A 16,940-nucleotide genomic window follows, 5' to 3' on the forward strand; every position below is an offset into this window, starting at 1 on the left:
ATATTTGGAGAAGATCTGGTGAAAGATCTAGAATCCAGAATAGCCCTAGTTATGGTCTGAGTAATCCAACAAGAAATATTGGCCACATAAGCAGTCTTGCCCTTCTGTGACCACAAAGAATCTGTCTGACAAAAGAAAGCCATGACATTTAAATAAATATGAACAGCCATGAACAGGTCCAAGCACAGAAGCGCTATCTCACTGTGATGAACCAGTTTAAAAGGCAAAGTAATAGAAGTACAATATTCTCATGCCAATGAAAAGGACAACACTAGCTTGGCAGAAAGAGGGTTCATGTGAAGGACCTTAATCATATGCAGCAAACCCCCAACCCAAGTGTACTGGTCTTTTAAATAAGCTCTACAAAACACATGAGGAACAAATTTTGGATTATAGATTTACCTTTCTGATGATTTAAAGCAAAGGGCTGGAAATTTTTGGCATACTGCAGCGCCTCCCTCTGGTTGGCAGCTCCACCCATCAATAAACTAATAAAGTATAACCTGTGTAGCTTGAACTCCAATGAGCTGTTCTGAGCCATCAGCATTTCCCTGTTTGACACTGCCCACCTGAGGGGGAAAAAAAAAAAAAAAAAATGAATAGGAGCACTTCAAGAAAAAAAAAAAAAAATATATATATACTTTTAACTCCATTTACAATCTTCCTGCTAGATTTTTCAAAATGACTTTATAGGAGAATTCTGCTCTTTGGAAAAGGGAGAATGCATAGCTTACACTGCATAGAAAAGGGCAAGGGAAAAGAAATACAAAAAAAAAAAAAAAAAACTAAGAAATATACTTGAAAGCATATAGAACGATTTTGGAAGTAACATTTTATCATATGGACTGGATAAGTGCCATACATGAAATTCATAAAATACCCACTCCAAGGCTGGTCGGAGAACTCGAACTTTTAATGCTTCCAATATTCGGTTAAGTTCCACAAATGGCTCTTTTTGGCTTGCATCTATTGAGAGACCGGCTTCCTGAAAAAGAGAAACAAAGTAAAAAAGTTAGCAGGCCACAAACATGCTGGAAAAGTCCTAATATAGGGTCTTGATAGTGGTCATTATCCCTACCGTTAGAAACATCAGAGCGGCTTAACCCGAGGCTGATTCATAAAGGATACCTCAATCTTTTCCATTAATTCTACAAATAAGTTCACACCTATCCAGTTTGCTTTTGATCCGTTTTTGCAGTGCATTTTGTTTTTTGCACATGAGATTTTACATTTTCTAGGCTTTTTTTTTTTTATGCTGATTTTTTTGGCCAACTGGTTGTCGGGCACATTAAAAAAAAAAAAAAAAAAAAAGCAAAAACGCTGCAAAAAACACACTACATGCTTTTCTGCAGCTTCTCCGTTGAAGTCTATTGAACCAAAAAAGCATAGTTTTTTTTTTTTTTTTTTTTTTTTTTTTTTACGCAAAAAGTCCCTGACCCTTTCCAAAAAATGCAGTGGCTGAAAAAAATTGAGAATTTTTGTAAGAACTTACCGCAAAATTCTTTTCTGAGTCCTCTGACAAATGCAGCCCTTCCAAAATTCTTCACTATTGGGTAATGGTGCCCTCTGCAGGAGCAGGCTAGGTAGTGAAACTTCATAAAAAAAAAAAAAAACTCTGGCAAAAGGGGCAACAGAAGCTCAACAGGAGCTAACCCCAGAACAAAAATTCACCCCAAGAAGAGACAAACATGTCCCTTCAACAGACCGCAGTGTGGAAAACGTTGCGTCGAAAGGAAGCATCCGAGGATGCCAACACGGCATCTGGTAGAATTTTGTAAAAGTGCGCACAGACGACCAGGATGCCGCTTTGCACACCTGAGCCACAGAAGCCTGATGGCGAAGAGCCCAAGAGGCAATCAGGGCTCTAGTAGAATGTGCCCTCACAAGGAAAGGAGGAACCTTACCCTTTAGTGAATAGGCCTGAACAATAGTCAGTCTGAACCATTTGAAAATGGTTGCAGCGGACGCAGCCAAACCCTTCCCAGGTCCCTCAGGAAGGCCAAACAGAGAATCAGACTTCCTAAGAAATTCCGCAGCCCTCAGGTAAACCCTGATCCCCTGATCGCCCAAAATACCACATCCAACAAATGCAAAGCAAATTCCTTGGGATGCTTGGGCTTCGCACAAAGTGAAGGCAAAACAATATCTTCATTGGAGGTGGAAGGCAGACACATCTTTAGGGAGAAAAAGACTGGTTGGGTCGCAGAACAACCTTATACCTATGAACAACCAGATAAGTCGAACAGCAGGACAGAGCCACCAAGCCAGACACTCTGTGAGCAGAAGTGATAGCCACCAGAAAGGCAACCTTCTGGGACAACACAGGCAGAGATATTTCTCTGAGATTTTAAAAAACGGAAGCTGTTGAAAAATGGACAAAACCAAATTCAGATCCCATGGAGGCAAAGGAGCCCTCCATGGAGGAGCCAGATGACAGCCCCCATGAAAAAAGGTGCGAATCAGGGAAAATTAGTCGCCAAGGGACGCTGTAAGAAAATGGCCAAGGCCAACACCTGACCTTTAATAGGACCCAGCACCAAACGCTGTTCCACACCTTATTGCAAGAAGGCCAAGACCCTCGCCACCAAAAAGGAGCGAGAATGCAACCCTTGCGACTCACACCAGGCAATGTACGCCTTCCAGGTACGATGGTAAATCTGCCTGGGAGGTAGCCTTCAGAGCTCTCAGCAAGATAGGAATGACAGCTTCAGAGAGACCTCTGTCTCTCAACACCTGGCTTTCAACAGCCAAGCCATTAAAGCCAGAGACCGTTAAGCAGGATGGAAGATCGGAGGCAGCTGCCAGGGAGGCTCGACAACCATCCTTATGAGGTCTGCGTACCAAATACTGACGAGGCCAGTCTGGGGCCACCAGAATCACCCGTACCAATGCCAACCTTCGGAGGAACCTGGAATCAGGGGAAAGGCGTAAATCAGCTGATACCGGTGTTAAGGCACCACAAACGCATCAGTGGCGTCCGCCAGAGGGTCTCGGGCCCCGGCCATGAACCTTTCCACCTTTTTGTTGAGACGGGACGGGAACAGATCCACGCCCGGAGTCCCCCACCGGGCCCACAGGAGACGAAACCCCACCGGATGCAGGGACCATTCCCCCTGATCCAAGGACTGATGACTCAAACCGCGGAGATAGCTAGAGCATGTGCCTCGGCCCAAGTCAAAATCTCAGCCACTGCCTAGGCCGCCCGGGCACTCCTGGTGCCCCCTTGGTGATTGATGTAAGCCACCACCGTGGCATTGTCTGTTTGAACCAGAATTAGGCGACCCCGTGCAACCTTGTCACCCAATGGAGCAGGCAGAGCTTGATCGTCCTGAGCTCCAGGAAATTTAATCGGCAAGGAGGAGTCCTCCATCGACCACATCCCCTGGGCACACAGGGTGTCCAGTACTCCACCCCAGTCAGGCTGGCATCCATGGTGATCACCGTCCACAACAGGGGCAGAAAAATTTGCCCTGACTCAAAGCGGGCGACAGAAGCCACCATGAAAGCTCTGACCTCGTGAGATGGCTCAAACATAACATCCTGTCCAAGGATTGTGGATTCCTGTTCCATCTGGCAAGAATCTCCGCTTACAGAGTCCTTGTGTGAAACTGTGCAAACGGGATCGCCAAACCATGCGGCGGAGGGCAATCCCCACTGCAGACAACCGTGCGACCAGGGGAGCCTCATCCAGGGCCACGACACACAGATACACCATGGCCTGGGCCATGTGGATCGTGAGCTCGATGAGAGTCGGGGGGAACTGACTCCACCAGCAAGGTGCGCTTAAGCACCTTGATCCATTCCGTAACCATCTGAGAAAACCAGCACGGACACGAACACAGGCTTGAGGAGCGAGCCCACCACCAAGTACATGTGGCGGGAAAGTGGTCTTCAAACACCAGGGATTTATTCAACCTGGAAATAGTGTGGTCCACCTCCTGCGATTAGAAGCCGGGTCCGCAAAGGGATAACGGCGTTGAAAACGCGTGGGCACCGCCAGCACATGCTTAACGCAATGCCACTGTTCGTTTCACGTAATCGTGAAACTCCTCAGGGCAGCGGAAAACCTGACCCGACTTCTGGGCTGTGTGGGAGCCGAAGACAACCCGCGTACCTGACTGGGTGGGCTCATCAATGAGCAAAGTCTCCCTGAAGGCGCGAACAAGTGCTCATCCTGCTCACCGCCTGAGTGTGAGGACGGAGATCCCTCAGGGAGGGCGTTGTCTGTGGCAACCATATCAAGCTCTGAATCAGAAGACAGAGGGCATTGGCCGTTTTTGAATATGAACTTGTGACATGACAAGATCAACTTTGGACGCCAAAGTTGCAAAGGCTGCAGATAGAGAAGTCAGGGAAGGCGATCCGGATGCACATACAAGATCAGTGGGGAATTTTCACCCTGGGACTCCATTTTGGCAGAGATATAAAAAAAGGAGCAATGGCCCTTTAAATCAGCGACTGCGGTCCGCACCGCGGTCCCGAGCTGCTGCTGAAGTCCCTCTTAATAGAAACAGCTAACTGAATAAGCAAGTGCGTCTGAGGGCATGCCCCCAAAAGACTATAAAAAAAAACAAAAAAAAAAAAACCACACAGTGTCAGAGAGAAAGACAAACCACTTCTCCGCGCTTCTTCTGCAGCTGAAAGATGGCTGAAGGAAGTGACCAAACATCACTAGAGGCCGAAGTGCCCTGAGCCCCACAAAAATGGTTGCCAATAGAAAGTATAGGGAAGCACAGGGAAAATGGCTGCCGCCCTCATAATGTGGCTTGCCCACATCCAAGATGGCGCCGGAAAACGGCGCCAAAGGCAAATAAAATGGCTGCTGCCCTTAATTCGATGCAGCCAGGCTGCCCTTACCAAAATGGCGGCCGAAAACAGCAGCCGCCAAGCAGGAGCCCAGGGACCCTGGCCACCGTGGGAATCCACTAAAGGAAGCCCCCAGGACAAGTTAGTAACCCTACACCCCCCCATGCAGTTGGCACCGCTAAAGCGCCCCCATAAGGAGTAGAGAGGCGGGATCCATCCAGACCGGCCAGGGGGGACCTCACAGAGACCGCAGCTCTGACATCCCCAGGAGTGGGCCCACATCACCCCCCCCCCCCAGAGGACTGTCCCAGGGACACAGGGGGTAGCATCACTCACCATACCATGGACCTTGCCTCCAACCCTGCGAGAAAGCTGTGGATTTATTTCCTATGCTGCAGGATTTTGACAATAAGCCTGTGAGTGACTTTGCTTATTTGTAAAGATTGTCAGTATTCTTTATGAATCAGTCTGAGGTAAGGAGCTCTGAAGTGCCAACTGTTGCCATATAATCTGATGTGATTACACAGGCAGATCCCTATAGGGTCTGGCACGCTCAGTCACTTGTTCTAGTGAACATTAATCGCTGATCTGTGGCCACATATGTACACAATCATGTTTTGTCTATTGACCAGTGATTAAAAAATGCTTATTTCCTCTCTTGGCTCCAAGACCTATGCTGTACATAGGACCTTGATGCCTAAATTCTGGTTATGCCCCTCAACCTTTTGTTGACCAATCCCACCCCCTCATTCAGTTGTCAATTAACAAGACTTCAGTGGGCAAAAAAAAGGCTCTGGTACATCACAGATATAGGACAGAGGTGAAACTTGATAAAAACGCAAAGAGGGCAAGACTACTGGGCTGATCATCATGTCCACCCATGCTTCCTGCAAAACTGATAGGAAGCTCAATGGTCAAACCTATCAGGCTCACAATGCTGCTGTGAACTTAGAGGTTTTGTGTTATCAGCCTGCAAAAGCAAAGTCACAACATATGATCAGTTTAACTGTTCTGGGTATAATAAAGAAATCTGGACCAGCAAAACAACCAGACATTATTATTTCCATTAGGAGGTCAGTGGTAGCAGGCAGCATATTACTTTCACTACAGGTTTTCTTAAGTCTAAGTGTAGAAATGCAGTTGGTAGGGTGGTAAAAATAAGTGGTCGACATCTTTTTTTCTTTTTTTTAGCACACTAGTGAGATATTTGACGATATATTTTTTTTTGATAACCAACACATCACTATCCGGTTTGATGGATGGAGTAGTAATTCTCAATGATTTCTCAAGATGCTCATCAGTTATTTTGGTTCTAATTTTGCCCTTCATGTGATTTATCCTTGAAAATAGTCGCTCACAAATATAAGTGGTGCTGAAAACGGAGGACATTATTAAGATGTGGTTATGAACAGTAGGAGATTTTTCTTTGGGAAGAGAACATTTATAAAAGTCCAGTAAAGAGACACTGTCAAATTTTTCTACGTGTGTTCACTAACTGTAAAACGCATTAAAAAAAAAAAAAAAAAAACAACAAACACACACACACACACACACACACACACACATTCTCTTTCACACGGTCCGCCTCCATAGGCGGATCCGTGCTGCTCAGCGGGGATCGATCCGCGATCCCCGCTGAGCCGGCGGATGACAGCTCCGTCTCCGCTTGCAGTGCGGAGAGGGAGGTGTCACAGCCCCCACTGCTCTCTATGGGGGATCGGATGAGAGCGGACCGCCTGTCCGCTCTCATCCGATCCGATCCCTGGACGGATGGAAAAATAGGGCTTCCATCCGTCCAGATTTCACGGACAGGATCGGATACGGATGGCAGCGGGTGTCAGCGGAGGTGTCTCCACTGACATCCGCTGCCCCATAGAGCTGCATGGAGGATCCGATCAGATACGCCTCAAAAACTGACAGGCGGATCTGATCGGACCGCCCGTGTGAAAGAGCCCAACATCTTTAAGTAGGACCCCTTTCACGCGGACTTTCCGATTCGGTCTAGTCCGGTTGGATGCTCCATGTTGCCCTATAGAGCAGCGGATACATCTCTGCTGACACCCGCTGCTATCCAATCTGATCCTATCCGTGAGATCCGGACGGATGGAAACCCTATTTTCCATCCATCTGGAGGATCGGATAAGATTGGATGAAAACGGACAGGCGGTCTGTTTTCATCCCATCTCCCATAGAGGAGAGCAGGGATCAGACAGCTCTGCCTCTGCAAAATAAGCGGAGACGGAGCTGTCATCCGTCTGCTCAGCAGGAATCTGCGGATCGATCCCTGCTGAGCAAAACTGAGTCCGTCGGGCGCACCGCCTGTGTGAATTGGGCCGCATTCATAGTCGTCTTGGGCTACAGTTGGACACCCCTGCTATATATATATATATATATATATATATATATATATACACACACACACATTTGAAATTTGATAAGGCATGATGTTCTGACGGCCTATCATCTCTTTAGGCTCTAAAATGCCAGGACAGTACAAATACCACCCTAAAATTACCAAAGTAGACGCTCCAGGGTATAGGAGCATGAGGAGTTTTTTTTTTTTTTTTTTTTTTTTAGCTGTAATTTTTTTTGCCACAACTTTTCAGAAAATGTAAAAAAGTAACAAAATTAGATTTGATATTCCAAAATTCTCACGGCTTATTTGTGTGACAGGAAACCGAGTGCTGGCTGAAACATGCAGCCTGTGTTTACATATGGGATTGCTGTGATTGGTCACAGTGACTGCAAGATACAGGGCCAATTCCACTGGCCCTTTACCTGCTGTGTACAAAGAACATGGTGATTACAGGGAGCGCCCTAGAGAGCATGCACAAGTGAAAAGCGCTAAGGGAGTTTAAACACGCTCCCTTAAAGGGTAAGCCAGCTGCCCTTTTAAGCATAATGGCCGGACTGCAAGTCGTTAAAAGAGGAATTCCAGGTATGGATTTGTACATAGATAAGATTGATTCACTAATTAACTAAAATGTATACCATACCATATAAAGTTGATCCCACCTGAGAAGCAAAAAAAAAAAAAAAAAAAAATCACTGAAGCAAGCACCGCTACTACATGAATTGCCGCTAGCTTCTGGGTCCCATGCTAAGTAGCTGCCCTGTTGCATTGTGAACACAGAAGATTGGTGCCTGTACTGAAAAAAACAATCAGGAAATGCTTCGCATTTTCTCAATGAATGGAAAGAAGTTTTCTGATTGAATGCGGTGGAGAGGTGGGCAGTGTCCTTCCGATTTACACCTCTCAATTATTTAGAGAACCGATTTGACTTCACTGAGAAAATGCAAAGCATTCTCTGAATGGCGTCTGTGCCGAGCGAGCAACCTACGATGTTCAAAAGCAGCATGGGACCCAGGAGCCATTTATGTAGTAGAGGTGCCTGCCTTAGATTTCCAGCTTCCACACAGATACCACAGGTATGAAATATTCATAGTTACATTGGCCCAAGCTGTAAGTAATTATAATGTAACTATGTAAAAATATCCATACCTGAATTTATCTCTTTCAGAAGCATTAGAGAACATAAGTGAATCATATAATCAATAGCAACACTGCTTCATGTTTTTGACATATACAGTGATTTATATTAACATGTGATAATCTAAAAAAAAAAAAAAAAAAAAAAAAAAAAAGAAATGTATGATATATACTGTATAATATATAACCAAGTTTGTGACAAAGATTGAGAGCCATAGGCTCACAAGCAGATGTTTTGCCCAACAATGTGTAACATGGTTTATTACACAAACAGCATTGCCTGGAATTAGGCTGCAGCCAAGTGAACTTTAGCCTGTGTTTGTTAATCCTATTCTCAGACAAAGAGAACTATTTTTTTAAGTGGTTTAAAGTACAACTTTGGGGGTGACAAAGACCCTCCTTGCAGGATGGCTGTGTCCAAACTGCAAGGCTTAACTGCTGGTTTCTGTCCAGAGACAGGAAAAGCACTTACCAGATCCTCTACTGTCTCCAAAGGCAGCGCTCCCCTAAACTCCAGCAGTGGACTTTCCTTTGGCATCTTTATTTCCAATACAGGGCTTGGAACCCAGCATTGGTTTTGAAGATTTCAATAGGCCTTAGATTGTCAGAGCGCAGGGGAGTAGAGGCTTTAGGGACAAGTGTAGCAGGGTAAGAAGGGCCTGCGGGAGCAGAGGATCAGGCAAGCAAAATTGATGTACCCACTCTCCAGTTTGGGATGTCATCACAAAATTAATATGAGTTTTGGCACACTTTCAGAAACACAAGATTTTGTGCACATTCCCCTAACAGGCAGGTGTAAATCAGGCCTTCGGGAAACAAGATAACCAATTGTATCCTCAGCTCTTGGTACCTTAGCATAATCTGTAAGATTAGTAGATATACCAATAAAATAAAACCAAATCATCCCTCTTCTCTATTAGACACATTCACAAAAAACTGAAATGAATCAAAAATGGCCAGAGAGGAAACAAAAAGGCAGCCCTCTTACTCTGGTGGGCAGCATAGGGCTCCGTTACATAAGTGAAATGGACATGTGCACTTTTTTTTTTTTTTTTTTAAGTTTTTACAGTCATACAACAGTAGTGGTTCATTTGTACCAATACAATTGCATACAGTAGGGAGTCATAAAAGCGCATGTAGTATGTCCTGATTTGCTTACCAACATAAGTGCATACACAAAATACTGATAAAGGACATAAGACATCATCTAAATAGAACTCATTTGTGCTGTTACATTCTCCACTCCCTTTCAAAGTATATAAAAAAAAAAAATGTCAATGGTGGTCAGTCTAAAGAATGCCCCTCTATCTCAGAGACAAAGGGAGAGGCTCCACTGGTAACATGCAGCTGGATTTGCCAAGTAACATCGGCCCCAGCACATTGCAAGTACCATTACATAGGAGTTGAAACCAACATTACTCAAGGAACCCCAGAATCCTCTGGAGGAACCCTGGTTGAGAAAGCAGGGATGTGCAAATCATATCGCCCGACGTCCAGAATATGCAGTTCTGGATGCCTGGCAGGTTTTTTTTTTTTACATTTAGCCCTGCAAGCAGCATCTTTAAACAGTAGTGTTAAGAGCTGCACTAGACACACATATGTATAGTATTATATTCAAAAAGATCAGCACATCTAGGACATTTAAAAAAATACTTCCAAAAATACAGAAAAAAAATATCAGTCCTTGTAGATCAGCTTTTCTCAATCCTTTCAACACAGAGGAACCCTTGAAATAAATTTCTGGTCTTGGGGAACCCCGACTAAAAATTAAAAATCCACAACTCATGACACAGTAGTGTGACAGTCAGTGGGAAGAATGCTCCTTACTCTTGTCATCTTTGGGAAGAATTCCCCCCTTAGGGCTCTTTCACATGGTCTGCCTCCGTAGGCGGATCCGTGCTGCTCAGCGGGGATCGATCCGCCGATCCCCGGTGAGCCGGCGGATGACAGCTCCGTCTCCCGCTTGCAGTGCGGAGAGGGAGGTGTCACAGCTCCCGCTGCTCTCTATGGGGGATCGGATGAGAGCGGACCGCCTGTCCTCTCTCATCCGATCCAATCCCTGAACGGATGGAAAAAAAATAGGGTTTCCATCCATCTAGATTTCACAGACAGGATCGGATACGGATGGCAGCGGAGGTGTCTCCACTGACATCCGCTGCCCCATAGAGCTGCATGGAGGATCCGATCAGATCCGCCTAAAAAACTGACAGGCAGATCTGATCGGATCGCCCGTGTGAAAGAGCCCTTACAAATAGCTAAAATGAACAATGGTGTCATTGGAAAATTATCTGAGAGGCAGAAATTTCCCATTGCTTATGGAACCCCTAGCAACCTCAGGAGGAACCCAAGGGCTCCACAGAACCCTGGTTGAGAAACCGTGTTGTAGATAAAACACAAATAATTAACAAAACACCTGTGAAGCAAAATGTAGGAAAAGGAGTTCCTCCAGTGTTAGGATATCCAATTCCAATTATTAATTTTTCCCCTCACGAGAGGAAACATTGCTGGAAGTGGCAGCAGAGGAAGAATCCTTATGAGATCCACTGTGTGTGGGAGGATCCTCGTCCTCGGTACTTTGTGGATAATCCTGACATCCATCCTTGCTGTGTGATCCATTGGGAATCTTGAGGAGGTTATGAGGCCAACCACCCTGACGGCACAATCAAAGGCCGGCTGGGCATTAGCCACAAGTGTGTTTGACCCTCTGTGATAGGGGGTCCATACCATCAGGTAAGCGTGCAATTTATCAGGTGGAGGTTGCACTCGTTTGTGGTGATTGGATATCCTAACACTGGAGGAACTCTTTCTACAACATTTGTTTCACAGGTGTTTTGTTAATTATTTTTGTTTATCTACAAGGACTGATTATTCTGTAATTAGGACTATCACATTACAAAAAGGTGTATTTTTAGAATGTCCTAGATGTGATGATCTTTTTGAATACAACACTATTCATGTGTCTAGCGCAGTGCTTTACACTACTGTTTACTTTTTTCCACTGTGCATATCTCACAGCTGAGTTGCTGCTTTAGATTAGGTTAGTTTATATTAATTTAGCGCAGTTTCTTTTCAAGCAGCCCCTTTAGCCTGGGTTTACACATATGGGTGACGCCCAGGTGTGAAAGGGGCCTTAACGGAGCAAACACTGGTGCTTAAAAATGGGTGTACTTGCGTGCTGCTGTGTTGTGCTATAAGATTACAAAAAACGAAAAAAAAAAAAAACACGTACAAAAAAACGAATCGCTCACACCTATACACACACTCTCTAAAACGTGTATCAATGTGCAAAATAATTATAAAAAAAATGTTGCCGCGCTCCCAAATGCTAGTATCCCTTTAAAATCTGTTTGCATAGCAATTTTCAGATTCAGCATATCATATCAAACCATATATACCATAAACAAAAACAAACAATGCATGAGTCCATAAAGTGTCCTTTGGTAGGAATCTGCTAGCATATGCTCAATCTTTCATCAAAAAACAGGCTTGTGTTCACATATTCAAACGACTGCTTCCTTAGTTAGTGTTCACCACTATTAGCGCCCCTCATCCACATGCATTAGCGATAATCCCCTCATCCATGCACTCACATCTTCCTGATGCTTAGAGTGCACCAAACCGCAAAAAGCACTCACAGTGCGGGTATAAGACAATCAGACAGTATTTCCACGGTATGCTCACAATGTGCACCTCAGCGTGATGACAGATTGGCCCCTCCCCTACGCGTTACGCCACAGGGTCACACGGCTTCCTCAGAGGGATATACCTGCCATCACGCTGTGCCAACTTATATATAGCCCGATTGGGAGCCATTTACCTGAAGCTCCGATTCCACGGCATCATAAGGTGCCATTTTGCCTTAGTCCCCGGGCCTCTAGTGGCCAGTGTTCGCGCCATTTTGCCATGGAACCGGTGTTCCGAGAAAAAAAACCTTACTCGTGAAAATTCCCTACCCTCATCACTTCCGGTGCACCTACGTCATTGAACAGCTGAGCAGCTTAGCAGTGCGCATGCTCGAAGCTCCAGACGGTAGGGAATTTTCACGGTAGTGTGTTGTAACGTTCCACTGCATCAGCTGTTGCCGCGGGTACATTAAAACATCTCCGCTCCTACCCCTGTCACTTCCCTGATCTCGGCTACTAAAAGTAAAAGCGGTGGCGGGTCTATGAAAATATAAATCACGGAGCCGAGATCTCTGTGATATAAATCACAGAGATCTCGGCTCCGTGATTTATATTTTCATAGAATCGCCACCGCTTTTACATTTAGTAGCCGACATCAGGGAAGTGACAGGGGTAGGAGCGGAGATGATTTCATGTTGCAGTGGAGACGTTTTAATGTACCCGCGGCAACAGCTGATGCGGTGTAACAATACAACACATTACTGTGAAAATTCCCTACCGTCCGGAGCTTCGAGCATGCGCACTGCTAAGCTGCTCAATGACATATCTGGAGCTGTGAACATGCGCAGTGGTAAGCTGCTCAGCTGTTCCATGACGTATGTGTCAGGAAGTGACGAGGGTAGGGAATTTTCACGAGGTAGGGTTTTTTAACGTTACACCGGAGCTCTATATACACAACACACGGGGAGTTCCGATGTACAATCTCATCGGTGTTGCATATTTGTGTCCCCAAGAGACACCCTGCCATTGTGTCAATCCGAAAATGACATACAATACACAATAAACAATATTCCATCCATTTCATGATTACACATGTGTGGTTCGCTTTCAGCGTTATAGAAATCATGCTATTATATACTAACACTTTTGCTTATACATATTTTATTTTTGTACTTTATCTGTATAAGCAAAAGTGGTAGTATATAATAGCATGATTTCTATAACACTGAAAGAGAACCACACATGAGTAATCATGAAATGGATGGAATATTGTTCATTGTATATTGTATGTAACTTTCACATTGACACAATGGCAGGGTGTCTCTTGGACACATATATGCCACACTGATGAGATCATGTACATCGGATCTCACCATGTGGTGTGTGTATAAAGCAGTATATAGAGCTCCGGATCCACGGCAAAATGGTGCCATCACTGGCCACTAGAGGTCCGGGGACAAAGGCAAAATGGCACCTTATGATGCCATGGAATAGGAGCTTCAGGAAAATGGCACCCAATCGGGCTATATACAAGTTGGCAAGGCATGATGGCAGGTATATCCCCAAGAGGAAGTCACATGACCCTGTGGCGTAACGCGCAGGGGAGGGGCCAACCTGTCATCACCCTGAGGAGCGCATTGTGAGCATACCGTGGAAATACTGTGATTGTCTTCCATCCACACAGTGAGGACTGAATGCTTTTTACAGTTTGGTGCACTCTAAGCCCCAGGAAAATTTGAGTGTTTTTATATTTAGCATTTAATAAACCGGTTGTTTTAAAAGAAAAAAAGCACTATGTCCAGCTTTCTCTCTTTAGGATTTAGGCGTATGGAGAGAAGTGTAAGAGAAGGAGGATTCTAAATTCCAGACTGCCACAAAAGGAGTGAAACAGTATAAAACAGATCCCCAGAGAGGGACAAAAGCGCATACAGACCATTGGTTGGTGTTATCCCCCAGGTGAGGGAACATCGGATGAGGGGATTATGTATGTGGATGATTGGAGCACATAGTGGTGAACACTAATTAACCACCTCTCTCCTTTTTTATATGTTGTTTGGTAGGCTCTCAAAATTATATGTAGATACTGACAGACCCCCGTTTAAAGCCCTATAACCCCCCCTTTTTTTCTTCCAGTATTACACCAGCATTCAGCCCAGTCACCAAGCATAGAAGATCGGCTTCAACTTGCCTCCTCCCAAAGCCACGCTTCTCAAAAGGAGACAAGCTGAAGCCGATTTTCCATACATGGTGCCCTGGCTGACTATATCCTTGCACAATTTGTTTCACTGGATTGAATGAGCCCAGTTGGAAGCCGGCACCCAACAGCATTGGAAGTCACCAAGTTGCTGCAAGTTAGCACATGGAGCGACGCTCTATTTTTTTTCCAAGATCTAAAATTTTAAGTGTTTTATATTTCAGAAGATAATATTTATAAAAAAAGCAACATATCCAATCAGCAGTTAATATTAATACAATACCTTATTTTCAAATATTTCCAGTGCTGGCTATACATGTAACAGAATTGTCAATATCTTACTTTGGGAAAAAATGTTTTACCTTTTAGAGATCAATTAAATAAAGTTAAATGTTTGCTGACCAAACCACTCATTGGGTTCAAAAGATCAAATCGGCGGTTTATACTTTTACTTAGAGCAATGAGGCAAAAATTGCATAAATCAGTGGCACCCAATAAAGGTCTATAAAGTCTCACTTTACAGCGTGAGCTTGCCATGAGTGAAGAATTAAATTGGTGGTTCTAAAGCACAGAAACAAATACATTCACCCTTGGACGTGATTATGACAGATGCCCGGTACTAAAAAAAAAAAAAAAAAAAAAAAAAAAAAAAACCCGAACATGCAAACAAGCAGGATACACATTAATCTATACATACATTCCGGAAATAAAGGAAGAAGTCCTGATCTGCGAACATACCTGGCACAATTCTTCAGCCACGTCCAACATTCCTTGCCTGAAGAAGTGCTCCACCATTACTTCATTAAGGATACGCTGACTGTCGGCCTGCCAGCAGCCATCAATGCCCACGCTGCTGATGTCCGCATCAAAATTCTAAACAAAATAAGAAAAAAATGGTGGTATACGTCCATTATTGAGGAAAGATTGATTGACATACTCCATCCAATGGCTAGATTTTATTGTTCTAACTACTCAAAAGGATGAATGAACAGTGTTCTGTAGGTGACAGCTCTTTGCACATTAATTTATACATGTATATCTCACAAGGACAGTTTCTTGTAACTAATCAGCTGATATATTAAAACTGGTATAACGCAACTCAGGAGGAGAAGTATTAGACCAGGCATGTCCAAACCGCAGCCCAGAACTGCAGGCAATGCGGCCCACGGACACCCGCAAGTGCAGTGTGATCTCCCGGTTGCTGCGGGAGACTTAGGATGTCTGCAGTCAGTGACAGAGCTGCCGCTTCCATTATAGTTCCGGCTCCGTCACAGGCGGAGTGATATGAAATGCACTCAGCCTGTGACAGGAGCCATACAGGAACCAGCGGCTCTGCTCTTCACTGCAGCTGTTGCTTCCTCCAGTAGTACCAGACGTCATGACCAGCAGTACTTGGTTGACAAGCATTACCCGCCAGCAGTGCCTGCACTAACAGCCAGCAGTGTCCACCAGCAGTAACTGCACCAGCAGTCTGCAAAATAAGTAGAAAAGGTATGTGCATTAGCGTGTGTAAATTGTTGCAATATGTTTTTTAATAACTAGTTGTGTTGTCATATTTCATGCCCTTGTTCACACATGTATGAATAAGGACATGGCATTTTTCTGGCTGCCTAAGTCACATGTGCTAGGGGTGCAACTAGCCCTCAGCACAGAACTGTAAATACCCCAGCATGTGCAGGGTTTCTGATTTCTACCACCATGACCACTTCAAATCACTGAAGTGGTCATTGAGGTTGAAGTGTTCTTTTATTATCTCTCAGAAGTAAACCTCTGTATACTGATTCCATTTGATCATCCTCTAATTGTGTTAAATTTGTTTAGGGGGAGGGGGGGGGGCATTTTATTACTTGTATACCTTAACTATAGTATATATGCGGCATGAGAGAATTTCTCTATACTCAATGTGGCCCAGAGAAGCCAAAAGGTCGGACACCCATGCATTAGACAGAAGTGGTTTAGCTTCAACTGATACACAGACATTCAGCTTCACTACTTTTAAAAGTATCTGTTTTGCCCTTACTTTTAGGGATGGTTACATAGTTTGTGAAAAAAAAAAAAAAAAAAAAAAAAAAAAACACACTAGTCCATCCAGTTTAAACACATCCTTACTGCTCTGACCGTAAAGAACCCTTTACGCAGTTAAAGTGTCCATTCACACTGGTACGACTTGTCAGGCGACTTGGTCGCTCCCATAGTGTATTACAGGATCGGTTCTAATAGGAGCGACACAAGTCGCTCCGACTTAGAAAAAGGGTCCTGTACTACTTCGGGGCGACCTGGAGGCGACTTGCATTGACTTCCATTATGTGAAGTCTATGCGAGTCGCACTGCACGCGACTTTACAGGTCGCCCCCTAAGTCGGAGCGACCTAATGTGAACGGAGCCAACGGCTTCTCTTCTAATTTTAGTGAATGGCCACATTTTTTATTTATTTATTTTTTGTTCCCTATGCTAGGGTCGGCCAGTACGATATTTGTACATGGATATCATATTCCCTCTTAAGCGTCTCCTCTGCAGAGAGAATAAGTTCAGAGCTTGTAGTCTTTCCTCATAGCGGATGTCCTCCATTCCCCTAATTATCTTTGTTGCCCTCTGGACTCTCTCCAGTTCCAGCACATCCTTTCCAAGGTTAGTGCCCAGAACTGGATGGCTTACTCGAGATGCGGCCGGACTAAAGTCTTGTAGAGTGGGAGAATTATCGCTTTATCTCTGGAGTGAATCCCCTTTTTTATATGTAGCACCCTAGAAGGTAGGTGCTAGGCAAAGTATAGTGGGCCTTGGCTGCCTAACAGCAGGGCCATGATTTTCAGCTGGGCTGTCATGTCTC

General features: G+C 44.6%; 1 protein-coding gene across 1 annotated transcript in view; it reads right to left on the reverse strand.

Annotated features, from left to right (window-relative positions):
- RMND5A (required for meiotic nuclear division 5 homolog A) overlaps nt 1-16,940 on the reverse strand; it is a 61,410-nt gene that overhangs the window by 16,199 nt on the left and 28,271 nt on the right. Inside the window, exons 3-5 of the mRNA XM_082243329.1 lie at nt 14,852-14,986; nt 885-985; nt 403-569 (exon numbers count right to left, since the gene is read on the reverse strand). Coding sequence (XP_082099455.1) covers nt 403-569; nt 885-985; nt 14,852-14,986 — 403 coding nt within the window. The remainder of the gene's footprint in view (nt 1-402; nt 570-884; nt 986-14,851; nt 14,987-16,940) is intronic.

The sequence above is a fragment of the Pelophylax lessonae genome (assembly GCF_965119305.1).
Source record: "Pelophylax lessonae genome assembly, chromosome: 1".
In the NCBI taxonomy this organism is placed as follows: domain Eukaryota; kingdom Metazoa; phylum Chordata; class Amphibia; order Anura; family Ranidae; genus Pelophylax; species Pelophylax lessonae.